General features: G+C 38.8%; 2 protein-coding genes across 2 annotated transcripts; both read right to left on the bottom strand.

Annotated features, from left to right (window-relative positions):
• Window positions 1–107: 107 nt before the first annotated feature.
• Window positions 108–4,623, bottom strand: chmp5a (charged multivesicular body protein 5a). The gene is made up of 8 exons (XM_044369348.1): window positions 4,431–4,623; window positions 3,991–4,095; window positions 3,845–3,891; window positions 3,322–3,415; window positions 3,073–3,144; window positions 2,255–2,363; window positions 1,202–1,317; window positions 108–565 (listed from the first exon to the last, which is right to left on the bottom strand). Exons 1-8 carry the CDS (start codon window positions 4,497–4,499, stop codon window positions 515–517), a joined length of 663 nt encoding a protein of 220 aa, XP_044225283.1. The 5' UTR covers window positions 4,500–4,623; the 3' UTR covers window positions 108–514.
• Window positions 4,624–15,120: 10,497 nt separating this feature from the next.
• Window positions 15,121–18,719, bottom strand: oprk1 (opioid receptor, kappa 1). Its single transcript, XM_044368247.1, has 3 exons — window positions 18,223–18,719; window positions 16,999–17,351; window positions 15,121–16,108 (listed from the first exon to the last, which is right to left on the bottom strand). The coding sequence occupies exons 1-3, from the start codon at window positions 18,465–18,467 to the stop codon at window positions 15,570–15,572; spliced, it is 1,137 nt and encodes a 378-aa protein (XP_044224182.1). The 5' UTR covers window positions 18,468–18,719; the 3' UTR covers window positions 15,121–15,569.
• Between the last annotated feature and the right edge of the window lie 423 nt (window positions 18,720–19,142).

Genomic DNA, 19,142 nt, shown 5'->3' with positions numbered 1-19,142 from the left:
AACCACTAAAGGGCAAAGAATCAAAAACAGCAACTAAAAGGAAGAAATAAAAACCCACAAAGAAAAAAGAAGTGTGTTACAGTAGTCAATAAATCAGTAATTCAAGATTAAATTCAAACGCACCATTTTATTTGCATTTTTCAAATAACCTGCAGACATATTGATCAGGCTGAGTTTGAGAATTCAAACAAAGATGGTAATGACTGCACACTAACACATAAAACTAGTAATAAATTAAAATAAATTAACATTCGGTAATACTGGTGATGAACGAGACTGACAAGAGTAAGACAGGAGGACGATGGGGTGAAAAGAAGGGGAATGATGTTTTAGAAAAGGTTCAGTATGTTACAAGGCCACATGCTAGCACGGTAGTAGTAACAATACACAACCCAACACCGGGACAACTTCAAAATTGTAGTGTTCTCAGGTCAAATGGTTTTGCATGTATAAATGTTACTCTACATATAAAAGTGTTTTTAGTTGAAGCGCAGTCGGTTCATCCATTCCTTGTTTATGTGGCAGGAATCTGCGGCAGGCCGAACTCATCCACCAAAACACCGTCCTGAAAGCAAAAGAAGGTTGTCAAGAAAAAAATAACTATATTTACTAATGTTACTAATAATGAAAACACACTTTTCATCGCTGTCAGCGGTAATGGCAATAATATGGGTATGAAAATAGTTCAAGTCCTGAAACTTGTTTGAGATTGGTTATCCATCAGTCAACAGCTTGTTACTGGTTTATCAGAGTATTCTTACATGGAAACGCAGCTAAGACTAACATATAAAGTTGAATAAGCCAAGATAACACACACTCCCAAATCCTGAAGTTGAGAAGAAGTCAAACTCAATAAGAAACATCCATGGACGTTGTGAAAGGGATAACGGGCATTAATTCTCAGATGTTGGAGCTTCTCACCACGGCATGTATGCATGAACCTTGGGTGAGTTTTCCAGTGTCTTTATGTTGACTTTCATATAATATTTTATTTATTTTCTTAATTGCTTCTCTTTTAATCATCAGATAATTGTGAAAATGCCTGTTTTAATTTTCCAGTTATGTCTTAAAATGTCTAAACAAAAGTCCAAAACTCAAATATATTCAGTTTACAATCATGTACGACAAAGAAAAGCATTAAATCATCATAACTGAGAGGCTAAATCTAAAGAGATCTCCACTGTGCTCTGTAGACTGTTACCTTGTTTGTCTTGCTGTCACTGGGGATTCCCTCAGGAATCGACGGGGCAGCTGAGGCTTCATCCAGATAGGAGCTGTCATCATCCAGCAGCAGCTCATCACCCAGAGCGTCCAGCTCTGAAACCACAGTCATACTGTCAGCACTGTCATCCATATTTGTTTATCTGTAACTTACTGCAGTACTGTCAACATTTAAGTTATTACAACAGAGAGACTAACAGGCTCTCTAACAACTAATTGTTCTGCATTGCGATATTTTGATTGTGCGATTTGTCTGATTATTAATGACTATTATTTATCTTTCTTATACTGTAATTTATGTTTGCACATGACTTTTAATATAAACTTTTCTCGTCACTTGTAGCGGTAGCAACATTATTGTTTTCACTGTTGCATTCTTGTTCTTTTTGTTGTTATTGTTCAAAAAAATCCAAATACTTTGCAAAGTATTAGTAGCTGTTTGTCAGGCACAATGTTTTTTTTTATATAATGGTAGAGAAAAGTCGTCTTTGCTGGTTTATCCATCTTAACTTCAAGTAGCTATGGTCACACAAGTTGTGTCCCAAATTTAGGGGCAGGATCCTCCAAATGTGTAAGAAATGACAAACGTTTACTCCGTTTCGAAAGGCAGGAATTGCAGCCTACTTTTGCCCAAATTTGGGAGACTCAACTTGTGTATCCATCATGTAATTCATCATGAGAGTCTGCGTTGTAATTACCAGGTATTTGGTTCAATCGGTCAACAATTACTGGTAAAGAAACTTTATCACCAGACCAATAAAAAGCCACCACCGCATCACAGAAAGTTACAGATAAACAGATGTTATATGGATGGATTTGTCATTGATCTGATACACTATTTGCCAGTTCATTCACTATTTGAGGTTTAATGCTTGATGATAAACTCCATCAACATAAAACCATGATATACATGATGTTCTGTGAGTCATCTTTGTCGTTTTTCCAAGTGCTGAGTCCTCTTTATTTTAGGCTGCTCTACAGATGAAGGTGTCTGCCCAGAAACTAAATGCAAAAAGAAATATGTCAGGTTTACCTGCTTCAAGATCTTCCTCGTCTATCTCTGGTGTGCCGTAGCTGCGGCTCAGGGCCTCTTGTACCTCGTTGGCGTCTTCCATCATGTCCTCCAGTTGGTCCTGTAAATCCTGAAGGTTCAAATATATGTGATCACTCTCAGTGCCTGGTATTTACTCACTACTGACATTAAACTGTCATGTAAGATGCAAATTCACCTGTTTCTATCTATCCATGTTAGAAGTTTTTAACCATTCTGTACAAATACTCATTTAGCCAACAGTGGAGGACAATTTTCTCATCAGATCTTTTACTGTAGGTTGCTAAGATCAACCTAAGAATGGCTCTTTCACAGTGTTTCCTTGTTCATTAAACCAATTTTGTACATAAGAGATGACGATTAAGATATTAACTTATTAACAGTGATGTTAGAAGGCGAAACAAGATGTGTATTTCTGCTTGTTTGACTTGTGCTGCTGCAGCCTTTACATTAATCTGACAACATTCACTTCAGACTTGTGCTGTGTTGAACATGATATGGAAATGTTACTAGTAAGACTGCCGTTGTGACTTTTACATAAAAATGAGCAGGGTGTTTATTCAGACGTGAGACCAACATGTTAAATTGCCATGAGATTAACGTAGAGTGGTGCATGTCTGAAAGAGGCTTTAAATTACATTTGACTGAAGCAACACTGAAGAACCAAGGACAAAGAAAATAGACACAGAGAGAATACATGGCCCTGTTTAGTACTGATGCCCATTGTAGCCTAAACAATCAATGAATAATTGCTGAGTGATAACAGAAACAGTATAGTTGTGTATATATAACAAACATACATCAATCTGGTCAAGTTTGACGTCCTTGTAAGCCCTTTTCATTTCCTTTGCACCAATCTTCATGGCCTCCACCTGAAAAGAAAGTAAATTATAGAAAGTATGTTTAGTTACAAGTTAAAAGTAAGAGGACTCCATCTGCAGTGATTAAGTCAGGTGTCCATCTGGGCACATGTTTAACTGACTGACTTTGTCTCAACCTCTTCTAATCTTCATCTTTGCTCAGAGTGGACAATCACATCATGTCCTTACTGTTGTTTTGGTGTCCTTTAGTGTCTGGATTGTGTAGTTTGCCTGCTCCATGTTAAAAGACTGCTGAGCCAGCTGCTCCCTTTGACCTTCATACCTGTGTGAAAAATAATACAGTTGGTTTTGAAACATCTGTATTATGCACACAATGGTTTTCAAAGCTCAATTCAAATTAGAGCTCAACTGATACTGTAGATTTGAGGCCAATAATAGTCAGTATTTCAGTGTCCAATAACAATATATATATATATATTGGTTAATATTTGCAGCCTAGATATTTTAGTGTTTTTATACTGTGTCATGCTTCAACTTTATGCATAACACCTTGTTTTATATGCTTATAATTACAGTTTATTTTGCATGTCCATGTTTTACGCTGGTTTAAATCTGTGTGCTCTTGTTAGTTTTCTTGGTGAATATGTAGGAAAGTGTGTTAGTGCTTTTTAAGACTTTTGAAGCGCTGATATCAGCCACGCTCTAGTTGTCATATCTGTGTTAAAAATCAAACCAAAAGTGACGGACTCACATCCTCTTCTGCTTCAGGACTCTCATCGCCTTCTGTTTCACCATGTTCTGCATTTAGAAAATAATAAATACAAGTCATATTTGCAATGTTTGCAAAATTATCTTGTAACCATGTATAAGACTTATCGTTGACATGCTGAGTCCTACCTTGGAGGGCCCATCTCTCATCTTTTTCATCTGATCCTTGTACTTCAGAAGTTCAGCGTCTAGTCTGCCAATCTTCTTGTCTATGGACTCTGCCCTCGCATCCACCTGAGTGAGGAGGACATCAGTGAGAGGTGTCAGAAAGATTTCCAGCATCCTGGCAGATTAAACACACTGCTGAGGTGTCCTAAACTGCTTGTGTATGTGTATATGTGTGTGAGAAGCCTATCTCTAATTATCAAATATATCAGTCTTTCGTTGTCCAACCAGGATTAAAGTACAAGAAGAGTCGTTTTGTGTTGTACAGCAGTAAAAGGTGCTGGTTAAATATGGCTTGTTTACTCGCTAGGCACGGTTTACTGGCTTGTCTCCTCCTTTGTGACCATGCTAGCTGTCTTGACGGTACCGTTAGGTCACATCTAAAGACATAAACAACAACTCACATTGCCTATGCAGTCCGACAGGTTCGGAGGAGGCGCTTTGGGCTTCCCGCGTCCGAATATTCTGTTCATTCTCAACGTTTAATGGGGTTAGTAGCTTGTAGGTTTCCTTACAAAACACAAAAAGCATCAAATGTAAAAGGATCTCTTCATTGAAGACACCCGGAAGCAACGGGGCGGATGCAGACGGCTCGCATTGGTTGGCGTAAACAGTGATGGCCAATGAGAGTTTGAAGTCGCGCCTGCCACCTTGTGACGTACATCGGTACTGCAGCTTCACTGGTAACCTATTGTCCCCGTTGACACTGCATCCATCAGTCTTTGTTGCACACCCACTGCAGATATGATGGCATTAAATTAGGCTTTTAATCATATTTTTGACTTATCTAATTGATTATAGCAAGTGCGTGGAGTATACCCCTCCATATGTCAGTGGTAGGAGAATTATCCAGATCCTTTACTTAAAGGGGAGGTTCACAATTTTTCAAGTTTGTCTTAAAACAACAGTCAGGTGCCCATATGAACACTGAAAGAGGGGTTTTCCTGGCTGTAATCATTCCTCCTGTTCATACTGGCTATTAAAAGATCCCCTTCAAATGTTTTTTCAATGTAAGTGATGGGGGGCAAAATCCACAGTGCGTCCACAGAGTCATTTTGTGCAAAAATGCATTTAAAAGTTTATCTGAAGCTTATATGAGGCTTCAGCAGTCTGAGTTAGTCATATCAAGTGGATATCTGCCACATTTATAACTTTTTAGTATCAAATTCCCTCAGACAGTGTTTCCCTGTTGAGATGCAGTGGGAGAATAGTGACAAAAAGAGGAAATTTGCAGCAATCACACCTTGTTCTTCTCACTCTTTATTGTGTGATTGCTGCAGCTATCTTGGGCTTCTTCAAATGACACTATAATGGGTGTTTTTTCCTACTTTTTGACATTTTATAGACTGAAAGCAATTAATTGATTAATCAAGAAAATAATCGTTAGTTACAGCCTTAGTTTGAAGTTGTGAGCAATTTAATTTATTTGGTCTTCAAAAATTTGGTCTGAAAATGTTTGCCTGAAACAACTGAAAAACTGAAATCCTACACCTATGAAAAAGTTCAAATTAAAGGCCAGTGGCTACTTCAGATGAGACAACCAGTCACTGGAGTGTTAGCGCTGGGGGAACCCTCGGGTACATGGCTAATTAAACATTCAAGCACCAACACTATTTCAGCATACATCGTACTGAGACTTCTTTGAAGCTAAAGTAACCTCAGCACTCATGTTCCAGTTGAGCCTTGAGTTGAGAAAGATAAATGACAAACTTAACTTAAAATATATTGAGGAATTACCATACAAACATCTAGTATGTTCAATAATATCACAGTTCAATATTTACTGGTTCAGTCAAACTATTTATATCCAAAACCAAACTATTTTGCTGAAATTTTCCTGGTTAAAAAAATGAGTTTTGACTTTTTTAGTATCAAATACTGTATATAAAATCTTAAGAGCAGAGGAGAAAAAAAAATCCAGGCCACATTTTACTATGTATCGAGTGCTCAAAATGCTAATGCGTGTGCACAAGATACAATTCTTTCTTTCTTTCTTTCTTTCTTTCTTTCTTTCTTTCTTTCTTTGATATGGACAGAGCTCATTAATGAGCAACAGTATAGAATACACAATGTAAACGTTCCGGAGTTAGCAAGAATGCTAATTTACATCTGTAGTCCCTTGGCAGGTAACAAAAAACAGAAACAGTAGCAATCGCCTTGAGCCATTGTTTGAGATGAGTCTTAAAGGTGTGATATGTAGATCACCGCTTATTGCAAGTGGTCGGCCATTCCAAAATGTACTTCCCTTTACTGACAGTATAGTTTGTCCACATGTGGTCCACCTATGTGGCACAACACAGTCCCCTCCGCTGGTGCTATAGCCACTGTCAGCCCTCTGTTCAATGAATTCATTTAAAGTAGGTGGGGCAAGCCCATGCAAAGCCTTATACATAAAACAAGCATATTTACAATTAAAGTTAAAAAGTTCTCAAAGCACAATATATTATATATTCCAGGATGTTACAATGATGGAATGAGAGTGTTTTGTTTTTGTTTTTTTTGGTTTGTTTGTTTTTTTGTTTATTTTTTTTAATCAAAACTGTTTATCCTTAGCTTAAGAGCTTTTCAGTGCACCGATAGTGTCAGCCACTTCTGATTTGTTATTTCCTCTATTTTAAAAAATAGGCTGTGCATGATTAGGAGGACTATAGGTAACACTAGATGGAGTAAAAAGCTGGGTTATCTCATGGACAGAATTTAAGAAAAAATATTGTGATTGGTAGCAAGGATGATTTATTTTTCACTAATAGCCCACATTATTCATTTTGAGTTCTAATATTTTATTGTTCTGTTTGTTTTGTCTACTGATTAATTTAATATTTTGCCATTTTTTAAAATTCCCTTTTGCACCTTCAATAATGTCCATAAGAAATTTGCTTTGGCCTTTCATATAGTCTGTATTACTTTGTTTCTCATCTATCTATCTACTAAAGGAAGGAATCTGTGTATGTATGTATGTATGTATGTATGTATGTATGTATGTATGTATGTCTTTCATGTATCTCTTGAACCGTTCATCCGATTGACTCCACACTTGGTGGGTATATGGCTGGGGACTCAAGGGAGTGCAGTGTCCAATTTGGTGCAATTTGTGATACGTGTGACACATTTGACATGTACTACGTTTAATATTAATAAACTTTGAATAAACCAGCAATCAGCAAGCAGCTCTGCTCTGTACAGGGGCAGGGCAGTGCTTCAGGGATCTGATGACTGACTCCAACATGCCAGAGAGGAGGTGTGACACAAGTCAGAGAAAAAAAGAGAAAAGTAGTTATGCACATAAAACGGAGCAAATACTTCCACAGGCAGTTCTAAACCAGTTTGTCTCATATGCTCTGAGACCTACAGACAAAGCACAAATCTTTGGAGCAAACATACCCACTCAAATCTGAACTGAAACAGGAACAATCTAAGAGCCCAATATTATTGATCCACTTTATGTTAGGATGCACATTATTCTATTTTTGAATGCAGCCCTTATTTTATTTGAAATGAGAAAAGAACATGCATTTACTATTAGAGTACTTATTATTTATAACTGTGTAAAATAGATTGTTAGTTTCTTTCATGTTGTTGGTGTATATACTCATTCACACCTCACATCAACTGTGAGCTACTTCAACGCATAGAAATTATGAAGTAGCAGCTGGAGGCCAATTGGCCCATTCAGAACAGGCACATTTTTGATGGGCACTGCACTAGTTGAGGTGAATTTTTGTTGGTCTGTAGTCAGACCAGACTTCAAAGATTTTTTAAGCAGTTGGTCTTTCATCTGTTTCCTAAATTCAACATTCAGCCAGGGCAGAACATTCCCCTTTCTTTGATTTTGGCTCCCCGTTCTAGTGAAGGACGCCATCACTTCATTAATTGTTGCAAGGAATCAATCTCAGCCACTCTGTCTCTGCTTAAGAGGACTTAACCCCAATCAAACTCTTTTAGAGTTGCCACAAGGTTTTGCTGTTGACTCTTTGGGACTCTTTCATAATAGGATGTAGTTTTAAATTAATTTGAAAAAACATTTTGTGAGCTTTCTTGAAATAAAATAATTGCATTATGGTCTGACAGGCTAGTCAAGAGGTTTTGGGTCTTAGTGATTCTTTCAGGTCGATTCGTGAACAATAAATATATTCTTGTTTTTGAATGATGGGTTATTCTAGTAGGCTGTTGTATCTGTTGTGTAAGATTGAAGTAATCTGCAATATTTTTTCTTTCTTTCTTTTAATTCCAATTTATAGTCTATTAAAATCATCCCCAACAATTATTTCTTTATTAAAATTACAGTGATTGAAGAGGACCTTTAATTGGTCATAAAAATTCATTCCCATGTTTTGGTTAATCCATGCATATGAGATAAGTGAATACAGAGAGCCAGCACACCAGACCAGCCTTTCTCCATGAAGTACAAAGTGCACCTGCTTCAAGTATCAGGTGTTAGACTGTTGCTGCCCACTGCTCCTAAATAGTTATGATATGGTGATAAAAAAAATATGTAATAATGATGATAATAATAATAATATTTTAATAAATAAAACATATTTCCACACCCTTTCTGAACACGCTTCTTTTTTTCAGGTTCACAGAGACAAACTCTGAGAGAGGCACCCTGGCAGGACAGGACAAAGTCTGCAAAAGACAGAGAAAGTCACACAGAAAAAGATGACATCAGTCAACCTTTGTGTGTTGAGTCCACTAAAGAAACTAATGGACTTTTGAGTTGGACTTTGTATAGGTCAGTGAACCCACCCACACAATCACCCAGCCACACTTTTCAGTCACTCACTCTGTTATTCTTGGTCACTCATGACTGTCAGTCACTTTCTCAGTCAGTCAGTCAGTCACTCACTCACTACAAACTCATATAAATACACACTTAACTTAGACAGTTTGGTTACAGCTTGCATTAGAGGAGCATGTTCATATTTTTGTAATGTTTTATGTCTTTATTTGTGTACAATGTTCAGGCAACCTGCACTACTTGTTTAAGTATTTGTTTTTTAAATGACTGAAATTTAAGTTTAATTACCTGAATGAGCGCAATGTTTTGTTTTTTCTGTTACTTTCTAATTTTGTACAAATGTTTAGCATCTTCAAATAAACACCTTAAAGTTAATTTGTCTTAACATTTTAAGTCACAATTCAAAACAATGTTTATCCACTGTTGTAAATACTGTCAGTGAGTAATTATGTCAAGTCCCAAGGTTTGGGGAAAAAATATTTTAAAAATTTAACAAAACTCAGTGTAGTCCTCACAACAGTGTGTTGAGTAGTATGTCGTGCATATTGCAGTTTACAGTAAAAATCTGTAAGTATAACACTTGCGAAAAGTACAAATTAACAGTAAGAAACTGCAATCCTTTTGGCAATGTATTTACTGTAAAAGTGGAAAATAACAGTTTTATGCTGTATTTCTAAAAACAGCAACAAACTGTTACTTTCTGCAACAGTAAGACACCTTTAATTTTGCAGTAAATTAATGGCAACCCTACTTTTGGGAAGTACAGCTGGTCCAGGATACTTGTTGTCGTGGCAATTCACCTCTTGCACTTGACTTCCATGAAGAAAGAAACAATTTGTCAGTATTATATTGTCACACTTTCTTTAATGCTCAGAGCATGACTCACTCAACCTTGATACACACATACAAGCTGCTGCAGAGGAGTGAGCCTGAAGAATGGGCTGAATAAATAAATCCTTTATCTCTTTCACACCAACCTCGAGGGGTAGTTGTGACTTCTCTGTGCATGGTTATACCCATACAGAGATGGCTGGATATGCTTCAGCATGAACAGATGTTCTTTGTTCCTCTTTCACACAAGAACATACTGTTCAGATGCACAAACATTGTTTCTATGACTGTCACTAAGCATTTTTAACCTTTCAGAAGTTCACATAAGCATTTATATTCATACAATAATTTCCCTCACACCCACTACCCTGTAGAAACAGGGCACTCACTGTGGCTGGTCCCAGGTGCCCGACCAGTATTCCCATTTGCTCCTCCTAGCATGGGGGCTTCAGTGGGATCTGGAAGGCAGTAGTTCACTGTGGCTGGTCCACATACTCTACTGGGGCTGGCTGGATGGCTGCAATTGTCTGCGGCTAATTCTGGTCGGCCCTTAGTGGGGGAGTACCCGGGGAGGGGAGACACTGGGAGAAAGCCCCAGGAGGCAGCAGCTCACTGCAGCTAGTCCTGGTTTGCTCCGTGATGGAACAGCCTCCATCCTCTCTGGGGACCACTTACCCAGGGAGAACCCTAGAAGGCAGCAGCTTGCTGTGGCGGGTCTGGACTACTAATGGGAGAATATACAAGGTTTTAGTGGGTATAAAGCCTCCCATCCAGGAGACATCCCAACTGAGGAGCAGACCTCTTGTTACAGCCCTATCTGGGCAGACTGGAGGAGCAACAGCAATAATAGCAACAACAGCACTTGGTGGACACATTTGTGTTCCCGGGCCAACCCAAGGTATTGGCTCGCTGGTCCATAAAAATCGTGCGATTTTCATGTCTCCACAGTAATCAGATTACATGAGTAATCAGATTACACCAACAGTAATCAGCTTACATAATAGCAGTAACGCCACTGATCAGTATACTTGGTGGAGCCCATCTCTGTGTCTTCAGTTAAACGTTTTTATAATCTTAAAATTAATAAAAACATTTTCTGACACTCAGCTGTTACAGTGTTGACCTATTATTAATAAGGTGGCAGGAGCAGCTAACAGTCTAATCAGATAGCATCAATCACATACATTTTCTTCAGGAAATGCACATTCAAGTTGACATTTATAACTGTATACATGATGGCCTATCAAAAAGTGAAAATCCCATGAGCATTTATTAAATGATTACCAACATTTTCAACTGCATTATTATCCAGTTGAAAGGATAAACGCCAGCCAAAGGGATTTTTCACAACCTGGCAACCCCAAACTTATTCTTTATAATGGCTTTCGACAGATTAATAAAGTATTACTGTAAGCATAAGAGTGCCTTACTTAGCCAGTTAAGCTTAATATAATTAACAGTACATAATACTTATACACATAATATTAATAGCACATCTACATTCTGTTTTCCCCCTAGTGCTGTTATCTGTAGTGTAAGCTTTATCCAGCAAATGATGAGTGACATTTTCTCCTTTGAACAATGACGCCTATTAAAGCCTTATTAAACACAAGAGCCTATTACTGAGGCTGGCCATATGGAATGGTTTGTTAATGCACACGCACCTTGACAAACAAAAAGAGAGAGAGTGGGGGGAAAAAATGCAGTAATCTTGGTCATTATGTCTGACAGCTTCATCAATGCACAAAAGGACAGATTGATTTAATTTGCCTCTCAAATCTCTGAGAATGCCTGTCAGCTGCCGGAAAGAGTGCTGCATCCTCCAAAAGCCTTTGACAAATGTCCACTATGAGAAAAACAATTGTTCTTGCAGTAAAATAAAATTCAAAAGTAAAATAATTGCCCACCACTGCACCACTGAGACCAGGGTTCAATTACTTACACAGGAAACTTCTGATTGGTTGTGCATTCACAAACACAAATGACAGTGTTTGCAGTTGCAAAGTCTGTGAGGGATCACAGGCTTGTTGCTGCCTTATAGCAATTCCTACTCAACAAGTGCTAAAATACAGAACACACTGTGACAAAATGACCCAAATGACCATTTTCTGATCTGAGACCCGTATAGGCAGGACAACATTTCCTTCCAAAAATGTTACAAATGACTGTTGAAAAATGGATTGATATGACCATTTTCCTGATCTGCCACCACTACTGAGTTAAGAATTAGTCAAGTTTGGGCACAAAAAATACTTGGTTAGGGAAAGGTTAGGGCTGGACATTTCCACCAACTCTGTGTATTGTGTATTAGTTAGTAACTAGTAATTACTTTGTTAACATAATAAAGGCCTTAAAAGTAGTTACAAATTTACATTTGCTTGCGTTGCCCAGTTGGTAGTTCAGCCTAGGGTCAAAACTTTGTTGATTGTTGAAGGAAAATGGGATGCAAACTGTGAAGTCTAGTGTCAAAGTTCGCTTTTTCGACCTAACCACCATCCCTGACCTCTCAAAGGTTTTGCTGTGCTATAGTGGTGTCATGCTACTTCAGGCCTTGTCAGGTAAATGTAAATATAGATTGTTTAAGGAATTTGAACAAACAACAAATGCTGTAAGGACAGTCTTTACTGTTATTTCTGGGCACTTGCAGGGTGCAAGTGTGGGGTAGTGTAAACCCATGCAGTTATGTGTATCAAAGGAGTCAGAAGAGCAGAGTTAGCAGTGATAAGGTCTGCAGAACAGGGTGAACTGAAATGTTAAAGGCTACTTTGGCAATCTAGTCAAATATTGTTTGTGTTTCTGCTGCAATCACACCATCAGAGGTACTTCATCTTCAAGTGTTTCAGCCTAGATTACAGTAATGTCATCAGATATTAAGCTGCTTGTAGAACATCACAACAAAAGGTAGGTCCAGGTGGCAATTGGCCCTCTATTGCAAACTGAGTCATCCCATTCATAATGTTCTAGACACATCCATGTTCACACCTGGGTAGTGAAATTGGTAAATCCCAAATCTAGAGAGGCACAGCAGCAGCAACATATCCTCAAGCTCCTCACGCAGTGGCTGAATTTGTGGTCATTGAAAATTCCTCTGCAAGGCCACCAACACAAAAACGACTGACAATTAGTACAATGAGCCCTGGACTTCTGCTTTTCAGTCAGTGCGCTCACCATGGAAACACAAACTTTGTATTCCAGTTGAATAGAATTGATACAGGATTGACAAAAATACCATTTGCAAAGTTAGTTATAATCTCATGGCTGTTTTGTGATGCTAGTCCATGTTTTTCTTCCTTGAACTACAAGAAAATCATTAAGGACAGAAATGAACCCCCACCTTTAAATGAAGCGAGCTCACATTTTACAGCTTTATTGTGGCTTAGTTGCACATGTATGAAGTATATTTTGACATTCAAAGCTTAAAGATACAGCAAAATATCCAACAGATACAGTGAGTTTACAATGCAGCACTTACACATATATGGTGCTCAGACCTGAGCTCAATTCGGCTCATCATTTGTTTATGAACACAGTTAGAATTGAATGCAATCTCATGTACTGAATAAGTTACAGTATTATAGGAATAATTAAGAAATACATGCTGTAACTAACAGTGGGATGTCCACTGTAAGACTTCAATTTTCTCAGAGATAATGCTACAATAACTTTAAGCAGTAAGCTTATACCAGAATATAAAATATACTACAAAAATGGATGTGGCTAATTGCTGAGCAAGCTGAGGCCAAAGATAAGGCACACAAAACAAGGCACAAAACACAGTTTCTGCTATAACTACTGTATCATTACCAGATTTAGACATAAAATATTGAATTTCAGCTTTACGTTTAAAAAAAACCTCAAAAAATCCCGTTGATCTGGTGACTCCTATAAAAGCTACAATAATCCAGAAACAATGACAGAAAGATGAATGACTTTTTACATGATGAAACATAGATGTGATATACACTGAGCCATATACATTCCTTATCTGTATACATTCAATAATTGTTATTCATTATAATGAACTGATTAAACAGGAAATAATCACTGCAGCCAATGTCAAACATATAAAGCTGAAAAGCCACCGCCTTGCTATTTGAATTAAGGGCTTAACGTCACATTCAGGCTGTCATTTATCTATGTACACAAAAAAAGCTGCACTTTCTGTCAAGAGAAAACCTCATTTTCATGTGTTGGCCAAATTGAAGGATCACATTTTCTCTATAAGAATTACACCTGTGTTTTTGAAAATTCACAAAAACCTGCTGCTTAAACAAAAAACAAAACAAAACAAAAAAAACCCCCACATGGTTGTCAAGCTGAAAAGATTAAATTGCGTTAAACACAAAAAGCCCTGCTGTGTAGATACAGTATGGTATTGTCATGTCGACTGTTGCCTTGGAGCCCTCTGCCCAGTTTTCACATGTACTAGTGCTTCAGACAAGGTGAGAACATGCCTGAATGACAACACTATGTACAATATTCGACTTATCCTTGATGAGATGCAGCATCACAGCTGAAAGTGTTCAAAGCTGTAATACACTGTCAGATGTAATAATAGTTTCTTAAAGCACAAAGTTCAGCTTTAAAGAATAGTAGCCACTGACGTTTCGACACTGAAGCCTTGTCAAAGTCAACCATCTCGTCAAGGAGAAAACACTTTGTATTCAATATCTTCTTGCGGTGAGTTACAGAGGATGGTCCCTGAGACATTATCACATTTTCTACAAGGTTTTACTGCAAAAGTGAGACTATTCAAAGATATTCACAAATTCACAATAGAGCAAAGAACCAAACCACAATTCACATAATACACAATCAGTGTAATATGATGCTTGAAATGCGATTTGATCCCAAAATAATCAGGAACACTTTCATTCTTTCAAAATACCACTTGATCTTTTTATGCATGTGAGAACTATATTAATCACTTTAATATGAAAACCTATAGGACAATTTACATATGAATACACTGTAGCTACACAATAAAATACTTTTGGTTTGTCTGTTTTGACATCTTTTATCAATATATGAAGAGATTGGCATTTGTTAATATGAATAATGTGAAAAATGACGTCATGTACATGTTAATAATTAGTCTTCAGCTTTTTAATGCATTAAGCTTCAATTCCTTCATAAGGGATTTCATACATTACGAAACACTATACAGTGATCCAGTATCTAGCTGTGGTGTGATCCCAGAAGCATCTTTTTCAACCATCACTGTCTAATAGGCTTTTGATGTCATCTTAAAGGATAAATCTGGTGTTTTTCTATTATTTTTCTTACTGTCAACAAGCCCATTGGTTCCTACATAAAATATAAATCTTAAAAAAAAAAGTCACATACTGTTTATATACAGTACTAGTCAAAAGTCCTGACGCACCCATTCTCTTGAATGAGAAAGTGTGTCCAGACTTTTGACTGGTACTGTAGTTTTATTTAAAAAGTCTCAGGAATTTCCTAGAACGGCTGGGCATTTTAGTTTTTAGCAAATGTTACTCAAACAGGTGCAAAAAGTGCATTTTTTGTGGACTATTTTCAGTGGCGGATTGGTACGCATTTGGTGCTCTAGTGAATATTTCGTGGCAGAGAAACAGTGGCAAAATAAACTACTGGGGCTCTGTTCATTGTAATAAAGGAACACATCATCCTGTACAACTGTGTGGCTCATTGATGTGTTGTTAATAGTTTTTGTACCACAATGGAGGAATAAGCTACTTCTTACTAAGTAGTACATACTAATACTTGTTTTCGTAGGATCATTCAACATTGGTTTTAGTCTTTTGATGGGATTTGCGGACAATAAGACAAATGTAGAATATCACCAGTCTTATTCTTTAAGTGACTATGCTTTTGAAGAAATAACAACTACTCTCACTTGCCGCCCTCAGATGGCAGTGGTGATTTGAGTCAAGCCCAGGTCATTGGAGTCCTCCCAGCCCTGATAGGGCATAGAGGACACGTCCATGGCTAGTCATACGGGCCTGGCTTGCCTCATACCTCCCCTGGCTTCTGTGGGACACGAGTGATCCCGTAGGGTGCTCCTCACCCGACTCACACCCTGGCAGTCCCCGTGTCCCTGTGCACCAGGACAGCAAAAGTCTCTGAAGCACCTCTTGAAGTTCTCATCAAGAAAGGCGTAGAGGATAGGGTTGAGGCTGCTGTTGGTGTAGCCTAGCGCCACACAGAAGAAGTAGGCGGCCATGACGGGAGTGGTCTCGGGCACATTGGCTGACAGAGCCTTGACCAGGATGAAGATGTGGATCGGCGTCCAGCACACCACGAAGACGGCGACCACCACCAGCACCAAGCGCGTGATCCGACGCAGGTTGCGGTCCTTCTCGCGTGAGCCCGACAGCAGACGCACACTCTTCAGCCGCATGACCATCAGTGTGTAGCAGACAGTGATGATGATGACGGGCGCCACAAAGGCAAAGATGAAGACACAGATCTTCATCAGGGTATCCCAGTAGGAGTAGGGTTCAGGGAACTGTAGGGCACATTCTGTAGTCCCTGTTAGTTGTAGAATAAGACAAATGCAAAGACACAGTTGTATTTAATTCAGGATTATTTGGTCATAAACTAAAGTTTTGAACAAACAAAACTTTTGACTTGATGATGGTGATGGATGAAAAGTCATGGGAACACCAAAGGTATTACAATTCATCCTGAAGACGGCAATCCATCCAATGGTTGTCTAGAAATTTCACTGAAAACTCGAAAAGTCAACTTCAAGATGGTGCTGGAGGAAAAGCCTAGGGATCATAAATGTCTGTACAAAATGTCATACCAATCCATCAAACTGTTGTTGAGGTATTTCAATCGAAGTGTTGGACTGACCAACAGAGCCACGCCACTAGCATGACTAAAAATCATAATGTCAGATCCTAAAATGGAGTCGGGCTGACACCACAGAGAGACTAGTCTAATAACTCTGGGTAAAGTGCTCTGTGCTTCATTGACAGGAGGCTCATTGTCAAAGTGGACAATCTATTAGAATGTCACCGAAAGAAAAAAAAAATCTTTCAAGTTCTATTCTCAATCGAGGAAGACCCATTATGTCTGTCATAGCTTCAGAAAATCAAGTAGCTGTAATGTAGGCTCTCATCAAACCTACAGAACATCCTCTTCACTTCATTGCTTTTCCTGCAGCCAATTAAGCTATTTCAAGCCAATCCTGTGAAACATCTAAAGTGGAGTCACACGACTACATAAAAGTGTGAATGTTGCATTTTGGTCATTTTTCTAGTAGTACCATCTTTAGTTTCTCTGTATGTGCTTTTGAGTTTGTTGTTACACACACACACACACACACATACATATATACATATATATTGTATATACAGTATATCAATAAAAAGTTGGTAAGAAAAAAAGTGTGAATGTTTGAAAGTTCAAGATACCGTTATTGGTTTTGGTGCTGCCAAGTATCATTGCTGGTATCCCGGCAGCAGACGACAACACCCAGATAATCACATTAATGATCTTGGCCTTGACGGGTGTGCGGAAATCCAGGGCCTTGACAGGGTGGCACACAGCCACGTAGCGATCAACGCTCATCATGGTCAAAGTGAAGATGCTGGTGAACATGTTGTAGTAATCGATGGAGATGAAGACTTTGCACGCCACTTCACCAAACGGCCAGGAGCTGAGCAGGTAGTCGGTGCTCTGGAAGGGCATGGTGGTGGTGACCAGAGCATCAGCCACAGCCAGGTTGAAAATGTAGATGTTGGTGGCTGTTTTCATTTTGGTGTATCTGTAGTAGGAAAAGAACGAAAGCAGAGGGAAACACGAACAGGTTGACTGTGTTGATTGTGCTTTGTGTTCATTCTTTGCTGTTTCAATCAAAAGAGGAACAAGGTCAATGAAACTATTTTTCAGATAAGGATTAGTCATGGGGTTTAACTGTTCTCCTCACTAAACAGATTAACTTTAGCAGCCAAAGTACACACACAAAGTCTAATAAAAAGGGAACCAAATGGAGGGAAATATCTCCAATTCCATTAACACTGCCTTATTCATGGCTGGAACGTGTAATTTATCAAAGTTAATTTCACATCCAACACTTGACATGATGTAACATGAAATGGAACAGATTGACTTTGAGAGGAAATATTGAATTTACAATCACTGCAAGACTTGTTACAATTTATAACGTACTGTGGTCATTGGTGAAGGAAAAATAGCTCAGGATGCTGGATTCAAATCAGTTTACCAATAAAAAAAAACCGCCCAAATGCACCTTTAAGCACATGCGCAGGAAAACGTGCGCAAACACCAAATAGTGGAAGACGCAGAAATACAAGAAATATAAAAGTAAAGACATTTCTAAGCTTTGCTTTTCTACTTTATCACTGTTGATTTACATTTACGGCCCTGCAGGGACCTGGATGCAAGTGACTGAACTCAACACAGTCATGACAGCAGCTGAACAAACACTTGCGTCTCGCAATTTCACGTATTATACTATTCAAACATGTATACACACCGTATCCGCTTTTGTTCTGTGAGCCATATGGGCATGCAAGTGCACACGTTATATTCCTCACTTTATGACATGAGGCAGACGCTGTCATTGCTTTAGACATAACATGCATAGCTTACATATTTCAAAGCTGAAAACTCACCTAATGATGACATACATCACCAAACAATTGCCTACCAAGCCCACCACAAACACCACGGAGTACACCGCGACTATAATGGGGATGATGGGCGACATGGGCTCGGGCTCAGCATCCCAGGTGCCGTTGGGTGTGTAGTTGAAGATGTCCGATAAGCCGGGTTGCCAGGTGAAGTTTGGGACGCACTCCTCAGGCTGCCCCGTGGGACATCTGTCATCTTTATAGATGTGCACCACGCCGCTCTCCATGGTGCTTAAAACTGCCTGCACCGTCCGGGCTGCTGGGGGGGTAAAGTGACCGCTCAACTGAGACAGATATCAGTCAAAACAGCTGGATTTCCAACGACTGCTACACACACACTAAAAAATAGGAAAAAAACAGAAAATTTCTCTATTATCACAGATTATGGCTCCAGACTGCAACAGCCCGCGCTCAAGGACAACACCATCATTACCTAAGTGTGAAACCACCCTACCTGTTTTTTTTTTCTGCTTCCAAAAAGTTCGTCCTAATTAAGCAAGACTGATGGGGAGCAGCTTATAGGGCTCTCAGTCACCGCTTAAAATCCGAATGCTGGAAATATGGCAAAACCAAAAGGTTTCTAGGTAGTTGTGCACGAGCAGAAAAAGCACTGTCTGTGCCACCGCTGCGTCCCCGAAGGTGCGCACTGGAAGCCCGCACTGCTCATTCAGTGACATCAGAGGCTGAGCCAACAGATATGACAGTATCCAGCCAGAAGAGAAAGGCTCTAACCATAGGCATCAGCTGAAAACACATGCACTCTCTATGTTTAAAGCTTTATTTTAATTTATTTGGTGATTTATGGTAAAATTGCATCACAAATGACCTCTCACACTGTCAAAGCTGCCACCATCAAGACATCTGAATTGCCAATTCAGCCACACTAACTAATTTAATATCTT

Source organism: Thunnus albacares, chromosome 12 (genome assembly GCF_914725855.1).
Source record: "Thunnus albacares chromosome 12, fThuAlb1.1, whole genome shotgun sequence".
Taxonomy (NCBI): Eukaryota; Metazoa; Chordata; class Actinopteri; order Scombriformes; family Scombridae; genus Thunnus; species Thunnus albacares.
Note: the sequence above shows the minus strand (reverse complement) of the source record. Positions and strands in the feature narration are given on the sequence as shown.

Bases quoted from the DNA above. Each gene is read 5' to 3' on its own strand.
- chmp5a (XM_044369348.1), bottom strand. From the start codon at position 4,499: ATGAACAGAATATTCGGACGCGGGAAGCCCAAAGCGCCTCCTCCGAAC. The intron at 2,364-3,072 runs GTATGTTTGTTA...TTGAACCTTCAG, and splicing joins TCAAACTTGACCAGATTGAT to GATTTACAGGACCAACTGGA. The intron at 1,318-2,254 runs GTAAACCTGACA...CTGTGGTTTCAG, and splicing joins CGAGGAAGATCTTGAAGCAG to AGCTGGACGCTCTGGGTGAT.
- oprk1 (XM_044368247.1), bottom strand. From the start codon at position 18,467: ATGGAGAGCGGCGTGGTGCACATCTATAAAGATGACAGATGTCCCACG. The intron at 17,352-18,222 runs GTGAGTTTTCAG...TTCCTACTACAG, and splicing joins GTGATGTATGTCATCATTAG to ATACACCAAAATGAAAACAG. The intron at 16,109-16,998 runs GTATCTTGAACT...TACAACTAACAG, and splicing joins CAGCACCAAAACCAATAACG to GGACTACAGAATGTGCCCTA.